Raw genomic sequence first — 25,848 nt, 5'->3', positions numbered from 1 at the left:
AGATTCTGCTTTTATCTCACAGACGATCACGTCTCAGGATCAGGTGAAATCTCACAGACTGTTTCCAGCAAATAGTTAAATTAGGCATATGCTCTAAGAGTCTACATCACAGTTTGAAGCAACAACAACAGAGCCACACGTAACAAGTAGTGGGGCAATATTACTCCTCTTGAAACGTTTCTGGCCTCTTTCTCATAAAAGAAAGTATGCCTCTCTGTGTACTCTACAGCAATCCTGGGTGTATACTGTAAAGAACCATCAAGTTCCAGAGTCGGACTCTTCAGTGCATCTATAAATCCACTGCTAACTGTTGGTAATACTCCAACTGCCTTCTACCTCCAGAATTTAGAATGTACGTTCACCTCAGCTGGATGCAATGCTAATGGCAAGAGTGATGTTCAAGCCTTTATGTATAGATATAGATCCTCCTTGAAACTCCTCGAGAGGCTGGAAGGGGCCAAAGGTCACTTTATTTAGGAAGTGCAAGTTACAGTTAACAACATACTTACCATATCAATTCTATCTTGTAGTACTGATACTATTTTAGGTCTGAGGCTGAGAGAGAAGCTAGCTAGCAGAGGCTGGGCTCTACATTCAAATCCCAGTCATCTGATGCCAAACTCAGGGAAATCTCTCTTCGAATTAGTAGAGCTGATCCCTAGAGCTTTTACCCAGCTGATCACTAATGGAGTCATTTCCAGGACAGGTCAAGCTATGCAAGTATAGAAATACAAATGCCATAATATAAAAAGGAGAGAAATTTCAATTCTGATACCACCATTGGCTTCAAGGAGTGTGGAAGGGAATTGGGAATGAAAGGGAGGAAGGAAAAGACAGAGGGAAGAAGGGAGAGAGAGAGAGAGAGAGAGAGAGAGAGAGAGAGAGAGAGAGAGAGAGAGAGAGAGAGAGAGAGAGAGAGAGAGAGAGAGAGGGAGAGGGAGAGAAAGAGAGAGAGAGAGAGAATGTGCTCGCATGAGCTCATGCAGGCATTTAATCAGCAAACTGCTATCTTACCTTTGAATCCACTTTGTTCATATTGTTTTGGCAGGTGCAGGCTGTAACAATTAGATGATGGCAGCGCTTGTGGACGACACAGGTGCACACTAGGAAATTAAATCCAGCGATTATACATTTATTGGAGGCACCAGGCCATTGTGGCTTGATTTAGATGGTGGGCCCACATGATGGCAGCCAATGCTCCCGTTCTTCCTATATTCCTCACCACCACCCTAACTCAGGCCTTTGCTCATGCCTGAACTATTCATTCCCAGGTCCGGAACTAATGTCATCCTTCCTGGCTTCACTCGTTCCTGCCCCAACCGCCAGAGGAATCATCTCACAGTATATGATTCTGGTCACCTCAGGCCCATAATCTAAAGCATTCAATCGTGCCTCACAGTCAGTCAAACTAGAGTTGAAATTTCCCAGACGGGTTTCAGGCTCTCCCAAGCCCACCCCAGGCTCACCTGTCACCTTTCTTCTCTGGGGGCTCTTTGTTCCACTAATAACTAGACTAGGTGCTCTTCCTGGAGCAAGTCTTCACCCTCCCCAACACACTGTCCATGTCCCTCTCAATCCCTGGGGTATCTTCCTTTCCTATCACTTCACTAAACCTTAAATGTATAACAAGACACAACTTTAAAAAATGTCTCTTTTATGAAAATATACTTCCCATGGCTCCCCTTCTAGACTGAAACTCTCTCCCTCGTCTACTCTCCTACAACCTCTAGCTGGCCTCCCTCATTTCAGATCTTCCACATACAGCCTCTAATGTCCTCAGGATTCCCGGCCAGCATGATGACTTGAACAAAGTAGGCATTCGTTAAGTATTTGCAGAATGACCCAATCAATTGCTTGAACAGTTAGAACTTTCTAAATAACATTTTTTAAATTTTCATTCAGACAACCGATAGAGTGCAGAGTCCAGTTTCCATTAAAGGATGAACATGTACGATGAAGCAATATGAAAATACACATCATTTTAAAGATCTTTCAAGACATATGGAAGTTTCTAGGATTAAATACATAAAGACAGATGACATGTCAGCAAGTAGCACTATAATCTAAAACAAATCTAGCTGTCATCAGATTGAATTCTCAGGAGAACCAAGGTGAAAGTGCCCAGAGAACTGGTCTTTTTATACGAGGGAATCCTTCACATAGAAAAATCTTATATTCCAAGGCATTTGTTTTTTTCACAGTCAGCTTGGCTACAGGTTTATCAATTTTATTGATCTTTTTGGAGAATTATTGATAGCATTTGGTTTTGTGGATTTTTTAAATTGTTTTCCTAATTTCAATTTCACTGTTTTGCATTCTATTTTTATTATTTATAGAAACTGCTGCTCAGTTTAGGCTTAAATTTCTCCTTTTTAAGATGGAAACTTGGATTATTGATTTTAGACCTTTATTCTTTTCTAATATATGCATTTAATACTCTAAATTTTCCTCTGAGCACTGCTTTCCCTGCCTCCCACAAATTTTGATAGATTGTATTTTCATTTGATTTAAAATATTTTTTATTTCCTCTTGAGTCTTCTTTGACCCATGTGCTATTTAGAATATGTAGCTTAATCTTCAAATATCTGGAGGTGTTTGAGCTATCTTTTGGTTATTGATTCCTAGTTTAATTCCACTGTGGTCTGAGAAGATACTTCTTATGATTTCTATTCTTTTATATTTGTTATGGTTTGTTTCAATGTCCCAGAATGTGGTCTATGTTGGTAAATGTTCCTAGTAAGCTTGAGAGGAATGTGTGTTCTGCTGCTCTTAGATGGAGAATTCTATAAATGTCAATTTGGTCAAGTTGTGATAGTGCTGTTTAGGTCAACTATATTCTTACTGATCTTCTGCCTGCTGGATCAGGCAGAAATGCTGATCAATCAGAATCAGAAACTGCTGAGATAGTAAATAAAATTAAATCCAACTATAATAGTGGATTTGTTTATATCTCCTTGCAGTTCTATCAGTTTTTGCCTTAAGTATTTTGATGCCCTGTTATTAGGCGCATATACGTTAAAGATTTTTATGTCTTCTTGGAGAACTGACTCCTTTGATCATTCTATAATGCCCTTCCTTATCCTTTATAACTTTCCTTGTTCTGAAGTCTGCTTTAATCTGTTTGCTCTTTTTAGCATGATTGGTATATCCTTCCAACTAGGCATGTGGTTTTATATCCCTTTGCAAGATGTGAACAAATTAGTGTCCTCATGTCTCCTGACCAGCGTTCTTTCCTGGTCCTTTAACAGGTGGCCCACTGAAAATCAGCTCTTTAAATATCCTGGCACTATGGGCCATGGTAGAAGAAATAAACTAAAAACACAACAGATACGTCACAAATCATGTATTTTTAAACTCAAAAATGTAATCTTGTTTACCAAGAGGTTCTCAAGTTATCTTTGTATGCATGAGATGGACAGAGCATAGCCCTGTGCTGGAGAGGTCCAAGCCAAAAAGTGACATTGATTCTGACCTGTGAACTATGCTCTCATTTGAGGCTGAAATTAATAGCAGAAGGTCAATTATTGTTGTCATATCAATTCAGTTTTTCCTAAATTTGAGAACTCAGTAGAATTGTTCATACATATTAAAGTCAAAATTACATCCAAATGTATATCTTATTCCATTCTTCTAAGGGAAATAATATTTTACTTCCCCTCCTTCAGAAGAGAAGGTGGGATTTCTTTATTTACCTAGTTTACCATAGGTTACCACTCTAGGATAGGTAGTACTATTTTACCAATGATCTGTAGGGTGTAAATTAAGATAATAGGTACCATATGGATAAACCATGCGATGACACTCAAGTTAATGATGAGGGAGGCCCAAATAAAAGAAAAGTCCAATTCAGCCTGGCTAAACCTCCAGATTAAGGAGCCTTCTTTTCCTCTTTCCTTTTTTATTCCATTCCAATTCTTCTGGAACACTAATCGAGGTTATCTCAGAATTGTGAAAATCAAAATAAATTGAATGGATAATAACTTACAAGACCATTAACAGCCTAACTTTGAACATTCTCACATTTAACTAAATTCAGAAAATCCAAAAAGCAACTTGGATAATAGCTTCTATTTCCAATTCAGGTAAAGAGAAATCAGCATTGTGCTACTTCTCACTCCTACGGACAAGGGGATTGTAAAACACCAAAAATTTATCTTCAAGACTCAAGGGTCCTGCTCACAAAATCGCATTACCTTTTAGTATGTTCATGATCCTGCAGAGACAAAACTTTAAACAACTACACTTATATAGGTATCCTGGATTCAGAAATAAAAACATCCCCTCTACTTTGTCTACAAAAAGACATGGCTAAAATTTAAACAAAACTAAAGGGTTGTAATTCTATGGGGGTCTCATTTGACCTACAGAGAGTTATTTATCAAAATATTAATGGAATGTATCCTGTTTCCTCTTGGTATAATCACTTTTTAACACAGGAACAAGATTAAACATGTTTTAAAATGTTTTCTTACCTTGGCATTGATAACCCTGTTTCCCAAATACACCCCTGTTCAAGACAATAGAAAAAAAAGAAACCATTAGTCAAATATTTCAGCAACAATGTTCCTATAATTACAGTACTTAAGGAAAACAAATTTCATCCTCTGGTCCTTTATAAAAAACACAATTTCAGAGAAGCAGCAGAAATAATGTCCTTTTTAAGCCCTTTTTTGTTACCACAGGACAAGGAGGAAATTGATGAGTTAGAATGCTCCGAATAACAAACAGGTGAGCTTGGCAATTCTCATTCTACCCATCGCTGCGGCAATCCCCCAAGTCCTCAGTGAAAATAAACCTCCTCTGTGTGTATGACCGAGCCTCTTCCTGAAGTTTCACTTTACTGCCTTATTGATCATTCTCTCTCACATACACATAAAGACATGCAGAGGGTGAAGTAAACAGATGCAGATATACATATGGATGTAAACAGGTGAGTCCACTCCAGCTGCCTGACCTGAGGCATCTTTCATCTTCCGTGTGCCCACATCACCCAGAGTCCACTGGGGAGCAGAAGTGCGGTCACAATATGCCCATCATGCCCACAGCTTCCATCTCTGTCTCTCCCTAATACAGTCTCTGGGTGATGGTGATATGATTCTCATTCTTATTAACAAAAACCACATTTTACTAAGCCAGTAGGATATGCCAGGCAATGAGCCAAGCAGCTGACCTCTACCATCTCATTTAATCCTCATAAAAGCCACGTGAGGTAGCACATATAATAGGATGGCCTAGAGCACAGATCCTGAAGCTGGATGGCCTGGATGTGATTTGGGGCAAGTTGTTAACTACTTTGAGCCACTGTTTCTTAATATGTAAAAAGGTATAATAATAACAGTACCTACTTTACAAGGTTATCATGAAGATAAAAAGTGTTGATAATGTAAAATACTTAGAACAGTGCCTGGCACTCTAGTGCATATAAAAGTTTATTATGTAAATAAAATAAAATTATTGTCTCTGTTTTGGAGACATTGCTGGGTTATATAGCTTGTCTAGGTTCACACATCTAGTCGGTGATGAGATTGAATGACAGAGTCCATGTGCTTAATCATATATGTGTGTGTGTGTATGTGTGTGTGTGTGTGTGTGTATATATAAAACACATAACCACTATTTTAAGTGTGTGTGCATGTGTGTGTGTGCATGTGTGTGTGTGTGTGCGTGTGTGTGTGTGTGCGTGTGTGTGTGTTTCACAAGGCCAGTTAGGTGGGAGTTAAAGTTTCCTTGGTAGAAAAAAAATTGGTGAAATTATCAAGTACGTTTCCATTAAGAACGTTAGTTGAGATCACCAGTTGTCACCACAAATGTCTACAGGGGCAGACAGGTCACGTAAAGGAGGGAAGCCAAATGGTGTGACATGAAATAAAACAGCAACAGACAATTACCCTTCTGGTCAGGCAAATCCAGGGAGAGGTGGGTCTAACTGGAACATGCAAAGAAGAAAAATGGGCTCAAAGTTGCCAGAGATGCTAATTTTTTCATTCAAAAATGGAATAGGAACCTCTTCCTAAAGACTATAGTTTTAGGCTTCATACATATCGACAGCCAGTTTAGGGCCTTTGGTTTAGACAAGACTCTATACTTTTTCTTTCTCTTATATTTTATTTATTTTTTTATTGTGTACAAATTTAATGTCTTATTTCTTTTTAAAATTTATTTTATTGAAGCATAGTTGATTTACAATGTTGTGTTAGTTTCTGGTGCATAGCAAAGTGATTCATTTTATATATATATACATATATATGTATACATATATGTTCTTTTTCAGATTCTTTTCCGTTATACGTTATTACAAGATATTGAATATAGTTGCCTGTGTTATACAGTACATCCTTGTTGTTCATCTGTTTTATATATAGTAGTATGTATCTGTTAACCCCAAACCCCTAATTTATCCCTGCCCCCTCCTTCTGCCTTTGGTAAGCATAAATTTGTTTTCTATGTCTGTGAGTCTATTTCTGTTTTGTAAATAAGTTCCTTTGTACCATTTTTTTAGATTCCACATGGTATCATATGATATTTGTGAGGGGATGGAAAAAGGTATTCCACGCAAATGGAAATCAAAAGAAAGCTGGAGCAGCAATACTTGTATCAGATAAAATAGACTTTAAAATAAACACTGTTTCAAGAGACAAAGAAGGACACTACATAATGATCAAGGATCAATCCAAGAAGATATAACAATTGTAAATATATATGCACCCAACATAGGAGCACCTTAATACATAAGGCAAATATTAACAGATGTAAAAGGAGATATCAACAGTAACACAATAATAGTGGGGGACTTTAACACCCCACTTATATCAACGGACAGATCATCCAGACAGAAAATCAATAAGGAAACACTGGCCTTACATGACACATTAGACCAAATGATATTTATTGATATTATCTATAGAGCATTTCACCCAAAAAGCAGCAGAATACACGTTCTTTTCAAGTGTACATGGAACATTCTTGATAGATCACATGCTAGGCCACAAAAAAAGCCTCAGTAAATTTAAGAAAAGTGAAATATCAACCATATATTCCAACCACATCACTGTATTAGAATTCAACTATAAGAAAAAAAAAACCTGCAAAAAACACAAACAGATGGAGGCTAAACAGTATGCTACTAAACAACCAATGGATCACTGAAGAGATCAAAGAGGAAATAAAAAAAATACCTAGAGACAAATGAAAATGAAAACGTGACAATCCAAAACCTATGGGACATGGGACTTTGCTGGTGGCACAGTGGTTGAGAATCCGCCTGCCAATGCAGGGGACACAGGTTCGATCCCTGCCAGGAAGATCCCACATGCCATGGAACAGCTAAGCCCGTGCGCCACAACTACTGAGCCTGCGCTCTAGAGCCCACGAGCCACAACTACTGAAGCCTGCGTGCCTAGAGCCCATGCTCCACAACAAGAGAAGCCACCACAATGAGAAGCCCGCACACCGCAACGAAGAGTAGCACCCGCTTGCCGCAACTAAAAGAAAGCCCGTGCACAGCAACGAAGACCCAACACAGCCAAAAATAAATAAATATTTTTTAAAAACCCACAACACCTATGGGACACAGCCAAAGCAGTTCTAAGAGGAAGTTTATAGTGATACAAGCTTACCTCAGGAAACAAGAAAAATCTCAATAAACAACCTAAACTTACACCTAAAACAACTAGAGAAAGAAGAACAAACAAAACCCAAAGTTAGTAGAAGGAAGGAAATCATAAAGATCAGAACAGAAATAAGTGAAATAGAGACTTAAAAAGCAATAGAAAAGATAAATGAAACTAAAATCTGGTTCTTCAAAAAGATAAAAAAAAATTGATAAACCTTTAGCCAGACTCATCCAGGAAAAATAGAGAAAGGGCCCAAATCAATAAAATCAGAAATGAAAAACGAGAAGTTACCACAGACACCACAGAAATACAAACGATCATAAGAGATTACTATGAGCAACTATAATGCCAATAAAATGGACAACCTAGAAGAAATGGACAAATTCTTAGAAAGGTACAGTCTCCCAAGATGGAACCAGGAAGAAATATAAAATATGAACAGACCAATTACTGGTACTGAAATTGAATCAGTAATTTAAAAGCTCTCAACAAACAAAAGTTCAGGATCAGATGGCTTCACAGGTGAATTCTACCAAACATTTAGACAAGAGTTAACACCTACCCTTCTGAAACTATTCCAAAAAATTGCAGAGGAAGGAAGATTTCCAAATTCATTCTGTGAGGCCACCATCACCCTGATACCAAAACTAGACAAAGATATCACAAAAAAAAGAAAATTACAGGCCAATATCACTGATGAACATAGATGCAAAAATCCTCAATAAAATACTAGCAAACAGATTCCAATAGTACTTTAAAAGGTTCATAGACAAGACCATATTCTTGATTAAAAAGGCCAGAAACATAAACTAAGCCTGCATTCTGACTGTTAAAAGGTATAAAATCCAAAGTAATCACAAAACCCCCCACAAAACACAAAGTAATTGATCAATACTCAGAAATGAATCTGAATCAAGTGTTTCTGCCTTAAGCAAAATGACTAAAGTTTGCAACAAAAACAAAGATCTCCTTTTATGCTGCAGATATGAAAGTGTTTTTCTTCCTCCTGAGAAGGGTGTGTATGTGTATGTTTTGTGCATGTGAGGGTATTTCTTCCTTCTCTCTGCAAATAAATATGTTTAATGTTGCCTCTAATTGAAGATAACTATTACTTAAATTTATTTTACATTATAGATTTGCCACTTGAGTAACATGTATAGTAAAATATTGCCCCAAATCATCTAGAATTTCTCAACTATTAATTATCTTGATTCTTAAATGCCAGGGATTATAGTATGTGATCACTGAAAGCTATTACCTTTGTCTACATACTATAAGGCTGAAGACTACTGTATGTTTAGTTTACTTGCAACAATTAATTCCATAAGTCATCATGTGATTCATGCCTTCTTAGAGAAATACTGTTGATATTTCTTTCCTCCTTAGGGATAGATCATTTATTAACTGATTAGCCTCTCTCTCTAATTAGTGCTTTTTAACCAGTTCATGATTCATTAGCACTTTTACCAACATGATTGGCAAAATAAATAACATATAAAACTTAATCTGTACATTGTGTAATTTTTTTGTTGGGGATTAAAATTTCTAGGTCAACATATTAGAGTAAGAGAAAAAAATCAGATTCTAAAACAATTCTTAATAATCATGCTTTCTCCTGAAATCACACACAACCAGAGGAAGTCTCAGCTCTTGGGAAGAGAGAAGACAGGGGACCTCTTACCAGATAAACTCCCTGCAGTGAGAGCAGTAGGTGGGCTGCCTCAGGTATGTGGCCATGAACTTATGTCCGTTGATCTGGTGGACTCGCCTTCGCATAGCCCTTTGGCGCTTCCTGGTAAAATGTTTGAAGATTCGGTCTCTCTGGAGAGTAGCTATATATTAAAAGAAGGGAAAAAAGAATAATGTGTAATGAACCTACCAGCACCTAATGTATGAGAAAGTTTGGTAGTTCAAACACTCCCCAAATTACTTTTTTCTTTCTTCAAGATGTAAAACACCCCAGAAAATCATCATGCTTTGTTAGACATACGTGAACCCTGGGATTCCCAACTGCCTAGTTATAATTGGCTATCTTGGGCCAGTCTCCCCCGGAACAGAGCGTGGGTTCCCCAGAGTTTCGATGCGCCAGTATGTGACAACAGCATGGTCTCGCAGTCCCTGTCCAGCTATCTGGGACCTCAGGCTCACCGACTGGCTGCAGTGACCGGCTGGCAAACAGGGCTCCTCATTACTCCCCTTTCATTCTGCTGTCCTCACAAACTCAGTGAGGGAACTGCCCCCAACACAGTGAGAGCCCTGCCCAAAAGCATCAGTTCCAGCACCACCTCTGTTAACTTGGAAGAGGCAGAAATTAACTGGGAATACACTTAGAATTCCCTTTCTAATTTCATATTTTAAAAGTAGTGGTTCCTAATCTGAAGACTCTAAAAACTGTGCACCATTTAAAGATCATAAATGATATCTTCCACCTAACTGTTCTAGAACTTTTCCAATGTATGCAGAGACTTGTGATTATAAAATAAAGATTCCTTCTTCAATAATGCTTTTAAATGAATCACTGCTCCAAAGGAAACTAAAGGAATCATGCAAGAATAATCTGCTAATAAATTTTAAAACCTGGAAGAAATAGAAGATTTCCACGTAAATACATGGTCAAAATTAGTCACATAAACCAAAAAGTCTAATTTTTTAGAAGGAATTGATAAAGTTTTTAAAGGACTACCTCTAATTCTGAAGGATTCATTTTATGTAGACTTTTCCCAGTAGCAATATACTCAAATAACCAGAAACTTCTATACTACCCAGAATTATCTTAAAAAGAAAAACTCACTATGACCAAGTGGGAATTTTCTCAGGAGCATAACAATGGGCATATTATTACAAAATCTATTATAGCTTATTCTATTAATAGGTGAAAGAATAAGTATGACAGTTTCAATAGATGTTTAAAAGGCACTTGATAAAATTTAACTTGTAATCCAATAAAAAATTCTTTCGAAAAGACTAAAAGATTGTCTCTTTAACATGACTAACACACATTTTCACAGGTCAGAAGTATCAAACTGAATGGTAAATGTTAACAAAATTCCTGTGACAGTTAAGGACGAATAAGACTAATTATCACCGCTATTATTTAGTATTATTATGAAAGTACTCGCCAAAGTTGTTAGAAATGAAACAAAAGATCAAACTATTAGGAAGAGGTGGCAAAGATACCATTATTTGAAGTTGTTTAATGTAGGACTAGAAAACTCAGGAGAATTCAGCCTAATCTATTAAAAAAATGAGTTCGGTGTGATGGACAATAATAAATCATTAAAAGTCAAGGTATTTAGTATATCAAAAGAGCCAATTAGAATAAGTTAAAAAATCCCATTCATACAACCAAAAAAACCAAATTATCTAGGAAATAATTTATCAGAAGTGCAAGATTTATATGAAAAAAAGACTATAAAACCAACTGAAGGGTATGAAAAGATAAGTAAAAATGAAGTTCTTAAATTGGAACACTCAATACTACAAAGTTGTCAATTCTATCTAATGTCTAAATTCAACAAAATTTCAATCAACATTCCCAAAGGATGTTTTTAAACTTGACAATTTTTTTCAAGGTTTATTTGGTACTATAAATATTTTAAAACTGTCCCAAAATTTCAATGAGGGAGGACCTGCTCTACATGGTAAAACATATTATAAAATTACGATAATTTAAACAGTGCTCTACCCCCTCAAGAAAAGTCCAAAACTAGAAATCAATTTGGCTGAAAGAGAATATGGTTCAAATCAGTGGGAAAAGATGGATTATTCAATAAGTGGTGTTTAGACAACTAGGTGGCCTTTTGGAAAATATCCTTACCTCACTCCTTACACCCAAATAATCTCAGATGAATGTTGAGGTGGAAATTATAGAAAGAAAGAAAAGAAAAAAATACACTCCTAGGAATGGGATGAGGATAACAAATTTCTACAGCCATAAAAGATCCACAGATTTGCAATCTATGAAATTTAAAGTCCTACTTGTCAACAGACACAAAACAAAGTTAAAACAAACTGGGGAGAAGAGGATTTGCAACATGTGACAAAGTGTTTGCAACATGTGACAAAGTGTTACTATTTATTCATTAAGAAAAGAGGATAAACAATCTAGTAAAAAAGGGGCAGAGGAAGTGAACAGGCAATTCATAAAATTATAACTGCAAATAGACAATAAACATGCCAAGATGTCCAATCCTATCCAAGACAGACATGTAAGAACCGCAAGGTAAATGACATTTTACCTCAAGTTGGCAAATACTTATAAAGGTAGTTAACATGCCCACTCTTACTACAGTGTCGGGAAATCGGCACCTCCAGCCTCTGCTGGTAGGAGCATAAACTGGTCTCTAGTCGTCGCCCCACCATCCTCTGGCTGTATTTACCCTGCTAAGCCTCAGTGTTCCCATCTATAAACCAGGTAGTGCCTTCCTCCTAGGTTTTTTCCAAGGACTGAATGAGATAATAATGCGTTAGAAACGTTCTGCCTAGAGCTAGGCACATGGTCACATTCAACACGTAGCTATTTCAAGAATGATTTCTTTCGGTGACCAATTTGACAAATAACTGTCAAAGTATTTATTCCAGTTTTATTGAGAAATAATTGACATAACTTCACTGTGTGAGTTTAAGGTGTACAAGCATGATGGTCTGATTTACAAATACTGTGAAATGATTACCGCAATAGGTTCAGTTAACATTCACCTTCTCATATAAATATAATAAAAAGAAAGAAGATAAGGAAATATATATTTTCTCCTTGTGATGAGAACTCTTAGGATTTATTCTCGACTTTCCTATATATCATACATCAATGTTAGCTGTGGTTATCATGTTGTATACATTACATCCCTAGTACTTACTTATCTTATAACCAGAAGTTTATACCTTTTGACCACCTTCCTCCAATTCTTCCTCCCCCTACACCTGGCCTCTGGTAACCACAAATCTGATCTGTTTTTCTGTGAATTGGTTGTTTTGTTTTTCCTGTTTGTTTTTTAGATCATACAGTATTTGTTTTTCTCTGACTTATTTCACTTAGCATAATGCCTTCAAGGTCCATCCATGTTGACATAAATGGTAAGATTTCCTCATTTTTTTATAGCTAATATTCCATTGTGTATATATATCACAACTTCTTTATCCATTCATCCATCGACAGACACAGGTTGTTTCTATATCTTGGCTATTGTAAACAATGCTGCTATGAACATGGGGGTGCAGATATCTTTTCGAGTTAGTGTTTTTGTGACCTTGTCCAAGTGTTATGTGCATTTCCTTTCATGCAACAATTCAACTTCTAGGATTTATTTTCTATAAAAAACACCAGAAAGCAGGAATATATGTTATATAGATATCAATCATTATATTCTTTTTAACAGTAAAAATTAGGGTCAATACAAGAAATCTCAAAGAATAAAATGTAGAAATAGTCCAAATAAACGTTGCTAAGATAGCAATTCTTCAGAGGCTCTAGCATGGTTAAAATTGTACCTGCTTCAGGTTTTGTTTTGGGGTGTTTGTGTGTAACATCTTTGGCAAGCAGCCCAACTGCTATCATTCTCAGGTTTCCCAGCTATCTAAAGAAGATGAAAATATACCTTTGTCCTCAGCGCTACGGGGATAGTGTCATAATCAATATTCCTGAGAGGTTCTTACAATTTTGGATAAGGGTCACATAAGAACAGAAGTCACTGTACTGTACTGCCCTCTTCCACAATACTTCTAGAAGCCATTTAGTAACCACAAAATAAACAGATTTTAACGTTCGTTTGTTGACAGATGACGGAAGTTAGCCTAATGAGAAGACCCTATACCTGATCTACATTATCACCAACCTAAGACCCAGCTCAGTACTGGCCAAAGCAAAACTTGTATTGAATTACTAAACACTTATCACATCTAAATGCAAATTAAATTCTCCCTGGGGGTCCAATTACCAATAATTTACTCATTTAATCCCTTAATACTATAAAGATTGGTTAAAAGGTCAGCTCACTTGCAGTTTTAATATTTCATGAATTGGGTCTTCCCCCCCCCCCACAACAGCTATTACCATTGCAGTAATGTGACCTATGAATTTTCCAGGTGATTTGTTATAGCTGGAAGGACATAGGAAGAAACTGCTTGTGGTTGTTCACCAAGTCGGTCATCCCCTAATGCCTTCGCTCCTGCCTTTCACCCCCCCTGGAATGTTCTTCCTTCCTTTTTTTTTTTTTTTTGTTTTTTGTTTTAAACTAGTTAACTTAGACTTTCCTGTGTGCCTCAGAGCCTAAGGCAAATCATGAATCAGAGTGAAATGCTTCTCCCCTCTGTTTCCACAGCAACCTGGGAGCACACCTCCATCTTTTCCCTTATCCCAGGAAACTAGGGGTTATGTCTCTTTCACCTCCTATACCCAGGTGCCTCATAAGACCTCATACATGGTCATTTTTAACTAAACTTCACTCTTCCCTTTTCTCTATTCTTTTGCACATGTGCCTCTTTTTGTTTAGAAAGCAAACACACACTCACCCACACCTCAGAATTAGCAAGAAATTTAAGTCATGTAAGTAAACCGGGGCCTCCATGGCTTCATATGGCTTTCCCTATCACCATTCTCTTGCTGGCTGCCCTGGCCAGGAAGAAAGAACTCTGGGACTTAACTCTGTTCCCCAGAGCACAGACTCAACCCCCATTTGACAATCAGAGTGCAGAGGGAGCTTCCTCATTGTTCGCACGGCCTCCTGTTGACTTAGGACTGAGTTAGAAGGGCTAAAAAAGACGATGTAATCTTGTGTCTGAAACCACCCTGGGCTCTGAGAAAGCTTTCAGATCACGTGTTAGGTGAACACATCAAGCGATCTTAACATGCTCTGCAGCCAAAACTTGCATCACAACCTCTGTTTTGCTCCTGAGGTGCTCAATGCCTCTAAGTAAATAGGAAGCTGGATCAGTGCCCCGGAGTGGAAACTCACATTCCAGACTCAGGAGGTGGGCAGGTCTGGAGCGCTGATCTGTCTTATCCAGGAGTTGGTGTTGCCAAGCCCTCCCAGCCACAGGGTGGAGGATAATTATGTCAAATGTAACGAAGCTTAACTAGTTTGAAATAAAATTATATTTCATAAAATCTGATTGTCAGCCCACACACTCTTTCAGAACTTGAGGAGGCACAAGTGAGTAGGAGCCTCCCCAGGGTAAGCTTCCATCGCAGAAAGCTGTGCTGGTCTGACACTTGCGCTGCTGATGTGAGGCTCTGCCAGGGAGGAGTGGCTCTCCGAAGTCTCTGTCATACGGTCTAAACTTGATCTCAAAAATAGTAAATATTTCATCCTTTTTAGTCTTCTGCTCTCCCTACCTGAACTTAAGGCTTTATATACCAGACATAGACATCTGTATTTGAAAGTACTTCTGAAACATTCTGATGTGAGTCAAAACAGCATAGTTCCAAGTTTCCAAATGACTGTAAGCATATTAAATCAGAAAGAGAAATCTATGGCACTTTTTAATTTTTAGAATTACTGATATAAGGCATATAAAGGAAATACCTCTGATGTAGTGTAGTGTAGAATGCAATTTAAGTTGAATTTGCTCAGCAGCAAAAGCACTTAGTTTACTAAAATCTGCGGCTGGTCTTCAAGGGGGCGGTGCAGAGGAGGTCGTGCAGCCTTTATATATGGCAGGCAGGAGAGTGTGGTGGGTGAGTGCTTGGAATCTGGAGCCCAGCTGTGAATCCTGCTTCTTCCCCTTATAAACTGGGTGACCTTGGGCAACTTGTTTTATCTCCTATGCCTCAGTTTCCTCATTTGTAGAACATGAAGGGCTAGAGAACTCTCCTCAAAGGGCCATTTTGAGGACTTGCTGAGATAATAAGTGTAACATAATTAGAAAAATACCTAGCAGGTGGCAACTAAGTGTTACCTATTATACTTGTTGTTAAAACTCTTACTTCAGAGTTCAAGAAATAGAAGGGATTTTTAATCCAATCACCTAATTGCCTCGAAGAAGAATCAATACCTAGGAAACCATTACCTAGAAGTTCAACAACGTGCTCAAGGCTCATCTAGTAGCTAGCTAGCACCAGAACTACCCCCGGAATCCTCCACTCTTGATCTTATCCCAGGACCATACGGTTAACACCATCCTGCACTTTGTCCTTTATTAACATTATTAACATTGGGTCTCCTAGAATCTTCTAGAATCAATTGGGTCTCTCCCCTGGAAAGTAATAAATTTTCTGGTGAGGAAACAGAAACTAACAGGAAGGTTAAGTGAGGACAGGCAGGCAATGATAGAAGTGGGGACGCCAGACCCTGTTTACTATGTTGAACTACTGAGCAATGCTATCAGATGTCTTTTTTCTTCTTCCTGAGATATTCATTTTATCATGTGTGCACTTGGGAGGTGATGACTATGGGAAAAACAAACAGGAAAACCTTAGTGTTGACCAAAAGTTACTAGTCAAGAAAGAACCAGAGCGTGCTATGTTGTTAATGTCTCTAAAATACAAAATATCCTTGAAAGGTAATGCAATAAGGTAGTGAGAGAATTTTGCTTAGTATTATCCAACATACTGAATAAGCAACCACGTGATCACAGAACTGTGTGATAAAGAATGATGCTTAAGAACTTAAACTTAGATGATTCCTGTCTGAGACAATAGTGATAATAACAGAACAATTAGCACACGTATTAAGCAAATACATAATTTAAATGAGTCTTTACAACAGGTACACACAACCAGTGGGTGACAGCATTTATTGGGTGTTGAGTGAAGAGAGAATCACAGGAGTTGTGTACCTAGTCGTCTGATTAATTAAGGAAGACTTCATAAATGGGTTGAGATTAGCTGTTGTTTGGAAGAGGAAGGAGAACCTGGTGAACCAGGATAGGGAGAGGATTCCAGGAATTTATGCCAGCACCAGTCACAATGGCTGTGACAAACAGTGTTGGTATTAAAAATGGCAAGCAAAAGCCCCCAAATGGCACTGAGCAGAACAGAATCTTCTGTTTTTTGAAAAGAGCTGAATCACATGACTCATAGGTATTTCTAAATTCAGACAGAATGATTCAACTCAACATAGTATGAGACCTGACTCTACAGGAACTATACACAAGTGTTTCTCAGGGACTTGGCTTCCTCTGAGGAAGCACAGTCTACAAAAGCATCTACCATCGTGCAAACTCATGGGGATGACTATCACTGGAAAGAGGAGGGAAAAACAATTTGTTACTAGATTGACCCTCTCACAGAGGACTCATGGCTCATAGCACCATGAAAGCTGAGCCCATTCTCACCCAACCCCACCTAACCCTCCAGTCTCCTCTGTCAGCAGAAAGAGGAGCAGAACAGAGGTCCTGGATGCGGCCATCAGAGATGGTACCCAAGTTCCATCAGGAGCCTTGGGAAAGGCCTCTCACCCCACTGTTATAAGAGCCCTGATCTCCCATCGTCCAATCACCTCCTTCTTAATTTCACCCCTTGTATCTACAGGTACTGTCCAAAGTACAAACTCTCTCCTCAGCCCTGAAGAAAGGGACCTTGGCTCCAACAACATCTGGTTCCTCTCACTCCACAATTTCTTCTTAGTCTCCCTCACCAGCTATTCTCTTCCACCCAACGTTTTAAATATGTGTGTGTCCCAAGGTTCTTTGTACACCATTCTTCTGGTCTTTAGGGGCACTCATCTCCTCCAAGACTTCAAAAGATCTCTTGACTTCCAACAATTGCCTATGTACTGAGGACTTGCAAACCTGCAGCTCTAGCTCTGGCTTCTAACTACTAAACTTGTTTCTAAGTAGCTCCTCAGTATCTCTTCAAGACATCCCCAAAGTACCTAAAACTTGACATTTGTAGGCTGAACCCTCTTCCCCAACCTCTTGAACCCACGTTTCTTCCTAGATAATAGTACCACTATGCTTGGAGTCATCCAGAAAAAGAAGAAAAACACCCCAAAAACAGCACAGAGATGTCTTCAGGTCCTCCTTCTCCATCTACAACAAACTGATCGTCAAGTTCTACTAAGCCTTCTATGATCTGACTGGGTCTCTCCCTCCCATGCTCATTGGGTATAGTTAGTTCGTGCCTTTTTCCTCTCATCTGGACTGTGAAATAGTTTCCTAACTAGTCTCCCTGCACAAGTTTGCTCCCCTCTGAAATCCATCTTTCATCCAACCAGTTATGTGCAGGAAATACACATAATTCACAGTGTATGTGAATATCCTGCATGGAAATCAGGCTTACTGTAGTTGTCCTATTTGAACCATAGTAAGGTAGTAGGGGGTATGTTTTCCCCAAAGGGTGGTGCTTCCACTGTCCAACATCTGAGAGAAAGTTGAGTCCTCAGACAGCAAAAAGACTTTCAAGTGGGCCTTAGTCAGGTGGGAGACTAGTCTTTCCCCCCGTCCTCAATTTCTGGGGCCTGGACCTGAGGTACCAGGAATGGGGCATCCACAAGGCTCTGCAGAGAAAGACAGAGGTAGGCTAGGAGTAAGCCCAGTAGTAATGGGCTTGGAGGACCAGGATTCCTTTCATTACGAACCCAGAAGATCTTAAACTCCTCCACTAAGTCTGTTTAGTAGATACCAATGTTGACTTCCCTAACCCCACACCCATAGTTCTCAGGAACCCAACAAATCTTCTCCTCCCTTTCATCCTGCCACCTGGGTTCCTTCAGGGATCTCTAAGAGTTGGCAGAACATCCTCAAGGAGCAAGGAAACTGGGATATTTATCCTCCAGCTCCCATCTGACATTGGTTAATGGCTGCTTCAAGGAAAGGGGACATTAATTCTCCAGCATTTCCAGCCCTTCTTTGTGGGCTGAGAGGAAATATGGGCGGGTCATTCATAGCATCTACCATAGAATGAGTTCATACTTAGCCTGGTCCTGATTTCTTATTTATCTTTTGCTGCCATATATATTTCCTAACAAGCTGCTGTGGAATGAGATGAAGTATAACTAGAAAATTCTTACAATAATCATCTTTGACTATTATTGTGCCTACTCTTTTCTGCACATATAATTTATTTATTTATTTATTTATTTTAACATCTTTATTGGGGTATAATTGCTTTACAATGGTGTGCTAGCTTCTGATTTATAACAAAGTGAATCAGCTACACACATACATGTGCTCCCATGTGTCTTCCCTCTTGCGTCTCCCTCCCTCCCACTCTCCCCCTCCCACCCCTCCAGGCTGTCCCAAAGCCCCGAGCTTATATCCCTGTGCCTTGCGGCTGCTTCCCCCTAGCTATCTACCTTACTACGTTTGTTAGTGTGTATATGTCCATGACTCTCTCTCGCCCTGTCAAAACTCACCCTTCCCCCTCCCCATATCCTCAAGTCCGTTCTCCAGTAGGTCTGCGCCTCTATTCCTGTCTTATCCCTAGGTTCTTCATGACATTTTTTCCCCTTAAATTCCATATATATGTGTTAGCATACGGTATTTGTCTTTGCCTTTCTGACTTACTTCACTCTGTATGACAGACTCTAGGTCTATCCATCTCATTACAAATATCTCAATTTCATTTCTTTTTAAGGCTGAGTAATATTCCATTGTGTATGCACATATAATTTAATGACAGAAATTTCTTCTTGTTCCCTATGACAAATGCAAGGATCCTACAATGACTCACTGTGAAAAATGGGAAGGATTTCTACTCTGTGATTCTACAAATATTTTATTTCCCCCCACTGATTTCATCCATAAATAGACTTCCAGCAGCCACTTCTTCATTCTTCAGTTTTTTTAAATGAAAATTAAACATTGCTCAGTGGATCATTAACCATCAGCTTTCAGGATGAGCAGGAAATATGTTTCTGTTCCATCAAATTTGTATTGGATCCTTGGAGGTATGTCCCTATCATCACTCTGTCATCCTAACTATCTGGAAATTATCTCAAAATGGCATTATCCACAACTCCAAGCTTAAGTTAGATAAAGTATCTTGGTTTTATATGCTTAAAAATTGAAGCATTTTCCAGTTATCTGGCAATTTTTCTTTTATCTGGAGAGAAAATTTAACTGGAGAGAAAATGTCCCACTCATGGTATCTCCTGTCCCTTTGATAACCTTCTGAACTTAAGAGGATAATGAAACCATGATGTGGTTTCACTTACCAGAGCAGAGGCAGCATATAAAAATGTCTTCTTGCCCTTTCATTATAGTTGTTTATAAAGATAATACATGGTCACTAGAGAAAATGCAAATGATACAGAAAATAAAGAAAAATTTTTTTCTTTTAAAAAGTCATCTTCACGGGGCTTCCCTGGTGGCGCAGTGGTTGAGAGTCCACCTGCCGATGCAGGGGACACAGGTTCGTGCCCCGATCCAGGAAGATCCCACATGCCGCGGCGCGGCTGGGCCCGTGAGCCATGGCCGCTGAGCCTGCGCGTCCAGAGCCTGTTGCTCCGCAACAGGAGAGGCCACAACGGTGAGAGGACCGCGTACCACAAAAAAAAAAAAAAGTCATCTTCCATCTTACTATACAAATAATCACTGAAAATTTTGGTGAACATGCCAAATATATACACTGTATAGACATGCAATCTTATGTAAGTGGTGTCATATTCTTTGTGCTACTTTGCCAACCACTTTCCAATTAAAACGTCTTTCCATATATTTTTTTAATTTTAAAAAAATTTTTATTTATTTTTAAATTTTTGGTTGTTTTGGGTCTTTGCTGCTGCCCACGAGCTTTCTCTAGTTGCGGTGAGCGGGGGCTACTCTTCATTGTGCTGCACGGGCTTCTCACTGCGGTGGTTTCCCTTGTTGTGGAGGACGGGCTCTAGGCACGCGAGCTCAGTAGCTGTGGCTCTCAGGCTCTAGAGCGCAGGCTCAGTAGCTGTGGTGCATGGGCTTAGCGGCTCCGCGGCATGTGGGATCTTCCCAGACCAGAGCTCAAACCCATGTCCCCTGCATTGGCAGGCGGATTCTTAGCCACTGCACCACCAGGGAAGCTCCCTTTCCAAATATATATATATATATATATATATATATATATTTTTTTTTTTTTTTTTTTTTTTTTTTTTTTTTTTTTTGCTGTACGCGGGCCTCTCACTGTTGTGGCCTCTCCCGTTGCGGAGCACAGGCTCCGTACACGCGGGCTCTGCGGCCATGGCTCACGGGCCCAGGCACTCCACGGCATGTGGGATCCTCCTGGACCGGGGCACGAACCCGTGTCCCCTGCATCGGCAGGCGGACTCTCAACCACTGTGCCACCAGGGAAGCCCTTTGCTTTCCATATATTTTTGAAGACTATATATTTTTAGAGCAGTTTTAGGTTTACAATAAAATTGAGAGGAGGTACAGAGATTTCCCATATACCCCCTGTACCTGCCCTACACATGTGTAGCCTCTCCCATTATCAATATCATTCACAGGAATAGGTACATTTGTTGCTAAGGATAAACCTACATCGACACAACATAATCACCCAAAGTCCATAGTTTACCTTAGGGCTCACTCTTGGTGCTATATATTCTATGGGTTTGGACAAATGTATAATGACATGTACTCATCATTATTACAACATGCAGAGTAGTTTCACTGCCCTAAAAATCCTCTGTGCTCGGCCTATTCATCTCCTTCTCTTCCTCTCACCTCTGGCAACCACTGATCTTTTTGACAGTCTCCAAAGTTTGCCTTTTCCAGAATGTCATAGAGTTGGAATCACACAGTATGTAGTCTTCTCAGATTGGCTTCTTCCACTTACTAATATGCATTTAAGGTTCCTCCGTATCTTTTCATGGATTGATAGTGCATTTCTTTTTAGCACTGAACAATATTTCATTGTCTGGATACACCACAGTTTATTTATCTTTTCAGCTACTCAGGGATATCTTGGTTGTTTCCAAGTTTTGGCAATTATGAATAAAGATGCTATAAACATTCATGTGCAGGTTTTTGTGTGGACATAAATTTTCCCTATCTTTTTAAAAGTTACTACTTCTGCTTTTATAGCAACTAATACTAAAGTTACCACTTAATCATATCTTATAAAATGAATACACAGGCATGGCTGACTTAAAAGTAAGCTAATAGCATTAGCACATCCCCCCTATGAAAGTAGGGTTTCTCTATTTGAAATCTGTACTTTTTTTCTCAATCTCATTCTCTAACAGCTTAGAGACTGTCCTCTCTACCGCCAGCCTCCAAGCTCAGGTTAGTCTTCCTTCCTCACAAAAAAGATTCTTACACAAACAACCTGTCCAACCAAAATCTTTTCCAGATAAACATGTGTTTCCTGCTGAGAACTAAAAGAATCCTGCCCTTTAGTGTGGCTGATTCCATTTCCCTTTCAATTTTTGTTTTTTTTCCTTTCTACTAGTAGACTTCTGAGGTCCCTTCTAAGCTCTCGAGTTCTGATTTCATGATTTTAGAAAAACTTCACAGGATATTAGCCATGAGGAGTATGATGTCTAATCATTTCCTTTTCCAGCTACATGGCTGGAATGAAAGCAATGCTGCTCCCTCATGTTGCTGATTCAACATGGTTTTTAAAACCACTGCACCATTGCTCATTGTAAACAGACTAATTCAAAACCTAACACTGAAGGTAAAACACCTTTATCCCACAACTAAATGTGCTCCAACACTGATACCAGGGCTTTGAATCTCAGCCAGCTTTGTTTGATAGTTATTTTAAAAAAAGGAGAGAGAGAGAGAGATAGAGAGAAAGACAGCTGCTTTAATCAAATGTTATTTATATCTTATGGTCATTTCCTGTTAGAGGCTAACAACTTAGAAGCACATCTGGCTATTAGGTTGGCTTTTTTTTGTTGTTTGGGTTTTTTTTTGACAATTGCTTTATGCCTTAAATTAAACAGGGACAGATAAAATTTAAAGGCGACAAATTAAACTTTTAAAAATAATGCAAACCAAGGTTTGGTACTGACAGGGATTGAAACCACTGATAAAAAGTAGAGTTTGGGATTAGCAATAAATTCCCATCTTAATGATCCAGTGTTGTTATTACTGTGCTACCAGAAAGAACATTCCACTAGTCAAAGACAAATGAATCCTCTTTTCTTAAAATCCATTCAAAGGATTCCTTCTTTATTACCATAAACAACCCACTCTATATCCTTGAGTAAGAGTTCATACCTTTCTAGGAAAAGCAGAAATGTATACAAGAATACACCAAATAGCTGGATAAGGTGTGACAAATGCCTCCGTCTTCTGAAGCATTTAGTACCAGCTCAACGTATCACATTAACAAAAGTCTGGATATTTGGGGTTTAATTCAGAGCTTTATTATAACCTAGTAAACATAGTCTAAATACACAACAATTCAACAAACTGCTAGGGTTCCGCTGGAAAATGAATAGCAAAAGACCTCTCAACCCTAAAGCTGTCATTCAATGCACAAACCACTTTTAGGGCAAGCAGGTATTCTGTCCCATTTTGGACACTAAAGGGCAGCTCCTCTTTTGTTTTAACCTTGGTGCCCATATAGGCTCTAAGGACACCCAACCTCTTCCTTCTCTATCATATGTGCATTCAATCCACAGATTTTGAATGTTTATTAAGTGCTGGACACTGCGATGGGAAGCAGGGGTACAATGGTGAACATGGTACAGTAATGCCTTCAACAACTGAAAGTCTCCATTGGAGACAGACCGTAAATGGCTATTACTGTGCATAGTACACATTTCCACGTGCGTGTGGAAGGGGAGGAGCCTCACCAGGACAGGCGGCAATCAGAGGTGGCTCCTTTTTAAGGACAATGAAGTTACGACTTTCAGAACAAGTGAAGGGGAGGTGGAACAGGAAAAATGGGGAAGAATGTTGCAAGAAGAGGAAACAGTACGTACCCACATCCAGAGTTGAGAGAATACAAGGTTCAAGCAAATCCTGATATTCACCTTCTGACCTGATCACTTTAATACCTCGTAACTGCAGCACCATCATCAAATATTTACTAAATGTCTACTATTTACTAGGGCCCAGAACACCAAGAAGTAGGGCAAGATTACTCCAAGAAGGTTCTCGAATCGTTATGGTGGGATACAGGAAGAAACTACTGCACCTTCCATTTATTTATTTCTCACATTCCTCACTTCAATTCTATGATACTTTGTGTTTATAGCAATCATAGTACTATATATATATACACACACACACACACACTATATATATATATAATTATATATATAATTTAAGAAAATATACATATATGTGGGGTGCATGCTCAAAAATTGTTCACTGATGTCCACTTGATCAAAGAAGTTTGAAGGCCATTTATCCACATGGGCTTACATTCCAATTGGAGACACAAGCTATAAAGAGATGAAAAGCACCCAGCAGAGAGGCTAAGTGCTATCTACAGGTGTTAAAAGGGTAAGGGGAAGAGGGCTGGGGTGGTCAGGAGAGGCTCCATGGCAGAGATGGCATTTCATTTAGGCCTTGACGGAACAGCAGAACTTAGACCAAGGCACCCTATAAAGGTTAGGGAGGATGATCTATCTGGGAAGACTGACATAAGCCCTGGTATATGGGCACTAGAGAACAATGAGAAAACCAACTTCCCTAATACAAAGGCTTCCCACACAGAAGCAGGACAGATGGTGGGGATTCTGAAGCAGAGGCAATGGGGGCAAGACAGGGGCATCTTCATTATCAGGCTAAGAAATTGTACTTTATTTTGCAGGCAGTAGGGACCCTGGAAAAATTGTGTGCCCAGAGGTAGGCTTTCTCTGGAAATGGAAAACTGGGCTACGTGGTCACTGAAGTTCCTTCTAACTCTTTAGAGTCTATGTTCCTAATGAAACTTGCTTTCAAGAATGAGGGGAAGAGAAAGATATTTCAGAAAACTGAGGTAGTTCACCACCAAACACCTTCACTAAATCAACTTTTAAAGGATGTACTTTAAGAAGGAGGATGTGGGCTTCCCTGGTGGCGCAGTGGTTGAGAATCTGCCTGCCAATGCAGGGGACACGGGTTCGAGCCCTGGTCTGGGAAGATCCCACATGCCGCGGAGCAGCTGGGCCCGTGAGCCACAATTACTGAGCCTGCGCGTCTGGAGCCTGTGCTCCGCAACAAGAGGCCGCGATAGTGAGAGGCCCACGCACCGCGATGAAGAGTGGCCTCCACTTGCCGCAACTAGAGGAAGCCCTCGCACGGAAACGAAGACCCAACACAGCCATAAGTAAATAAATAAAGCAAACTGTCAACAAGTAAAAATAAATAAACACTATTAAATTTAAAAAAAAAAAAAAAAAAAAGAAGGAGGATGTACTTTTAAAGGATGTACTTCAAGAAGGAGGATCCTCAAAGGAAGGTCTGAGCTACAGAAGAAAATGGTGAGTAAAACATTACAAACATGTTAGGTGAGTATAACCAATGAGGTAACAAGCAAGTAATGTCTAGTTAATAGAGCTTCAAAAGAAAAGTAAGAAGACATCTAAAAATAGCAACCAATTAATTACACATCAGCCAGGGGTACAGGGACTGGAGTTGAAGCATTTAAACATCCTTATTTGCTCAGTAGAAGGTTAAGGTAGTGGCCAACTTTAGATTTTGTTACATAGATGTATTAAAATTCCAAGTATGGCCAGTTTTAAAAAAAAGGTTATATCTTCCAAACCATAAGAGCAGGGAAAATGGACTTGGTGGAGATGGTGGTGGGAAGAACTTCTATCAACTTAAAAAAAAAAAAGAAATTTAACTACTTGTGGTTTATAAGATACAAACCTAAAACATGGATAGAAAAAAAAAGAAAGTAAAAGAATCAAAGAAGATACAAGGCAAATACTAATCAGAAGAAACAGAGTAGCCACATTAATATCATATTAAATACATTGTAAGAGAAATAGTATCTGTCGTGCTTCTCTGTGGGAAGCCTTTGTATTAGAGAAGTGACCATATAGTGATAAAAGGTATGTTTCACCAGGAGGATATAAAATTTTATTTTATATATCTAATAGCACAGATTTACAAGAAAGTATTAAGCAGCATTAACTCATTATATGCTATTGCTTACCAAGGAGCTGAGTAGTACAATAGGGTTACATTCCCTTCTCTAGGTGTCCACTCTGAGACCCTCTAATAGAGGAAAGAAAACACACCAAATGTCAAGCTCAAATATATTCTTGATTCTTTCATTCCTTCAGTTGTTCAAAATCACACTATAGTTGGCATCTTCTTTCCATTCATGGAGATATACTTTCATTTCTCTTGGATAAATACCTAAGATCAGAATTGCTGGGCTTCCCTGGTGGCTCAGTGGTTGAGAGTCCGCCTGCCGACGCAGGGGACACAG

General features: G+C 39.0%; 1 protein-coding gene across 2 annotated transcripts in view; it reads right to left on the bottom strand.

The window, feature by feature from the left end:
• Window positions 1-25,848, bottom strand: part of PRKCH (protein kinase C eta) — a 224,169-nt gene that overhangs the window by 94,089 nt on the left and 104,232 nt on the right. For both annotated transcript variants that reach the window (XM_032622054.1, XM_032622055.1), the window contains exons 3-5: window positions 9,295-9,445; window positions 4,473-4,507; window positions 1,015-1,103 (exon numbers count right to left, since the gene is read on the bottom strand). In XM_032622054.1, coding sequence (XP_032477945.1) covers window positions 1,015-1,103; window positions 4,473-4,507; window positions 9,295-9,445 — 275 coding nt within the window. The remainder of the gene's footprint in view (window positions 1-1,014; window positions 1,104-4,472; window positions 4,508-9,294; window positions 9,446-25,848) is intronic.

This window comes from Phocoena sinus, chromosome 2 (assembly GCF_008692025.1).
Source record: "Phocoena sinus isolate mPhoSin1 chromosome 2, mPhoSin1.pri, whole genome shotgun sequence".
In the NCBI taxonomy this organism is placed as follows: domain Eukaryota; kingdom Metazoa; phylum Chordata; class Mammalia; order Artiodactyla; family Phocoenidae; genus Phocoena; species Phocoena sinus.
The sequence above is the reverse complement of the archived record's forward strand: the minus strand, read 5'-3'. Positions and strand labels throughout refer to the sequence as shown.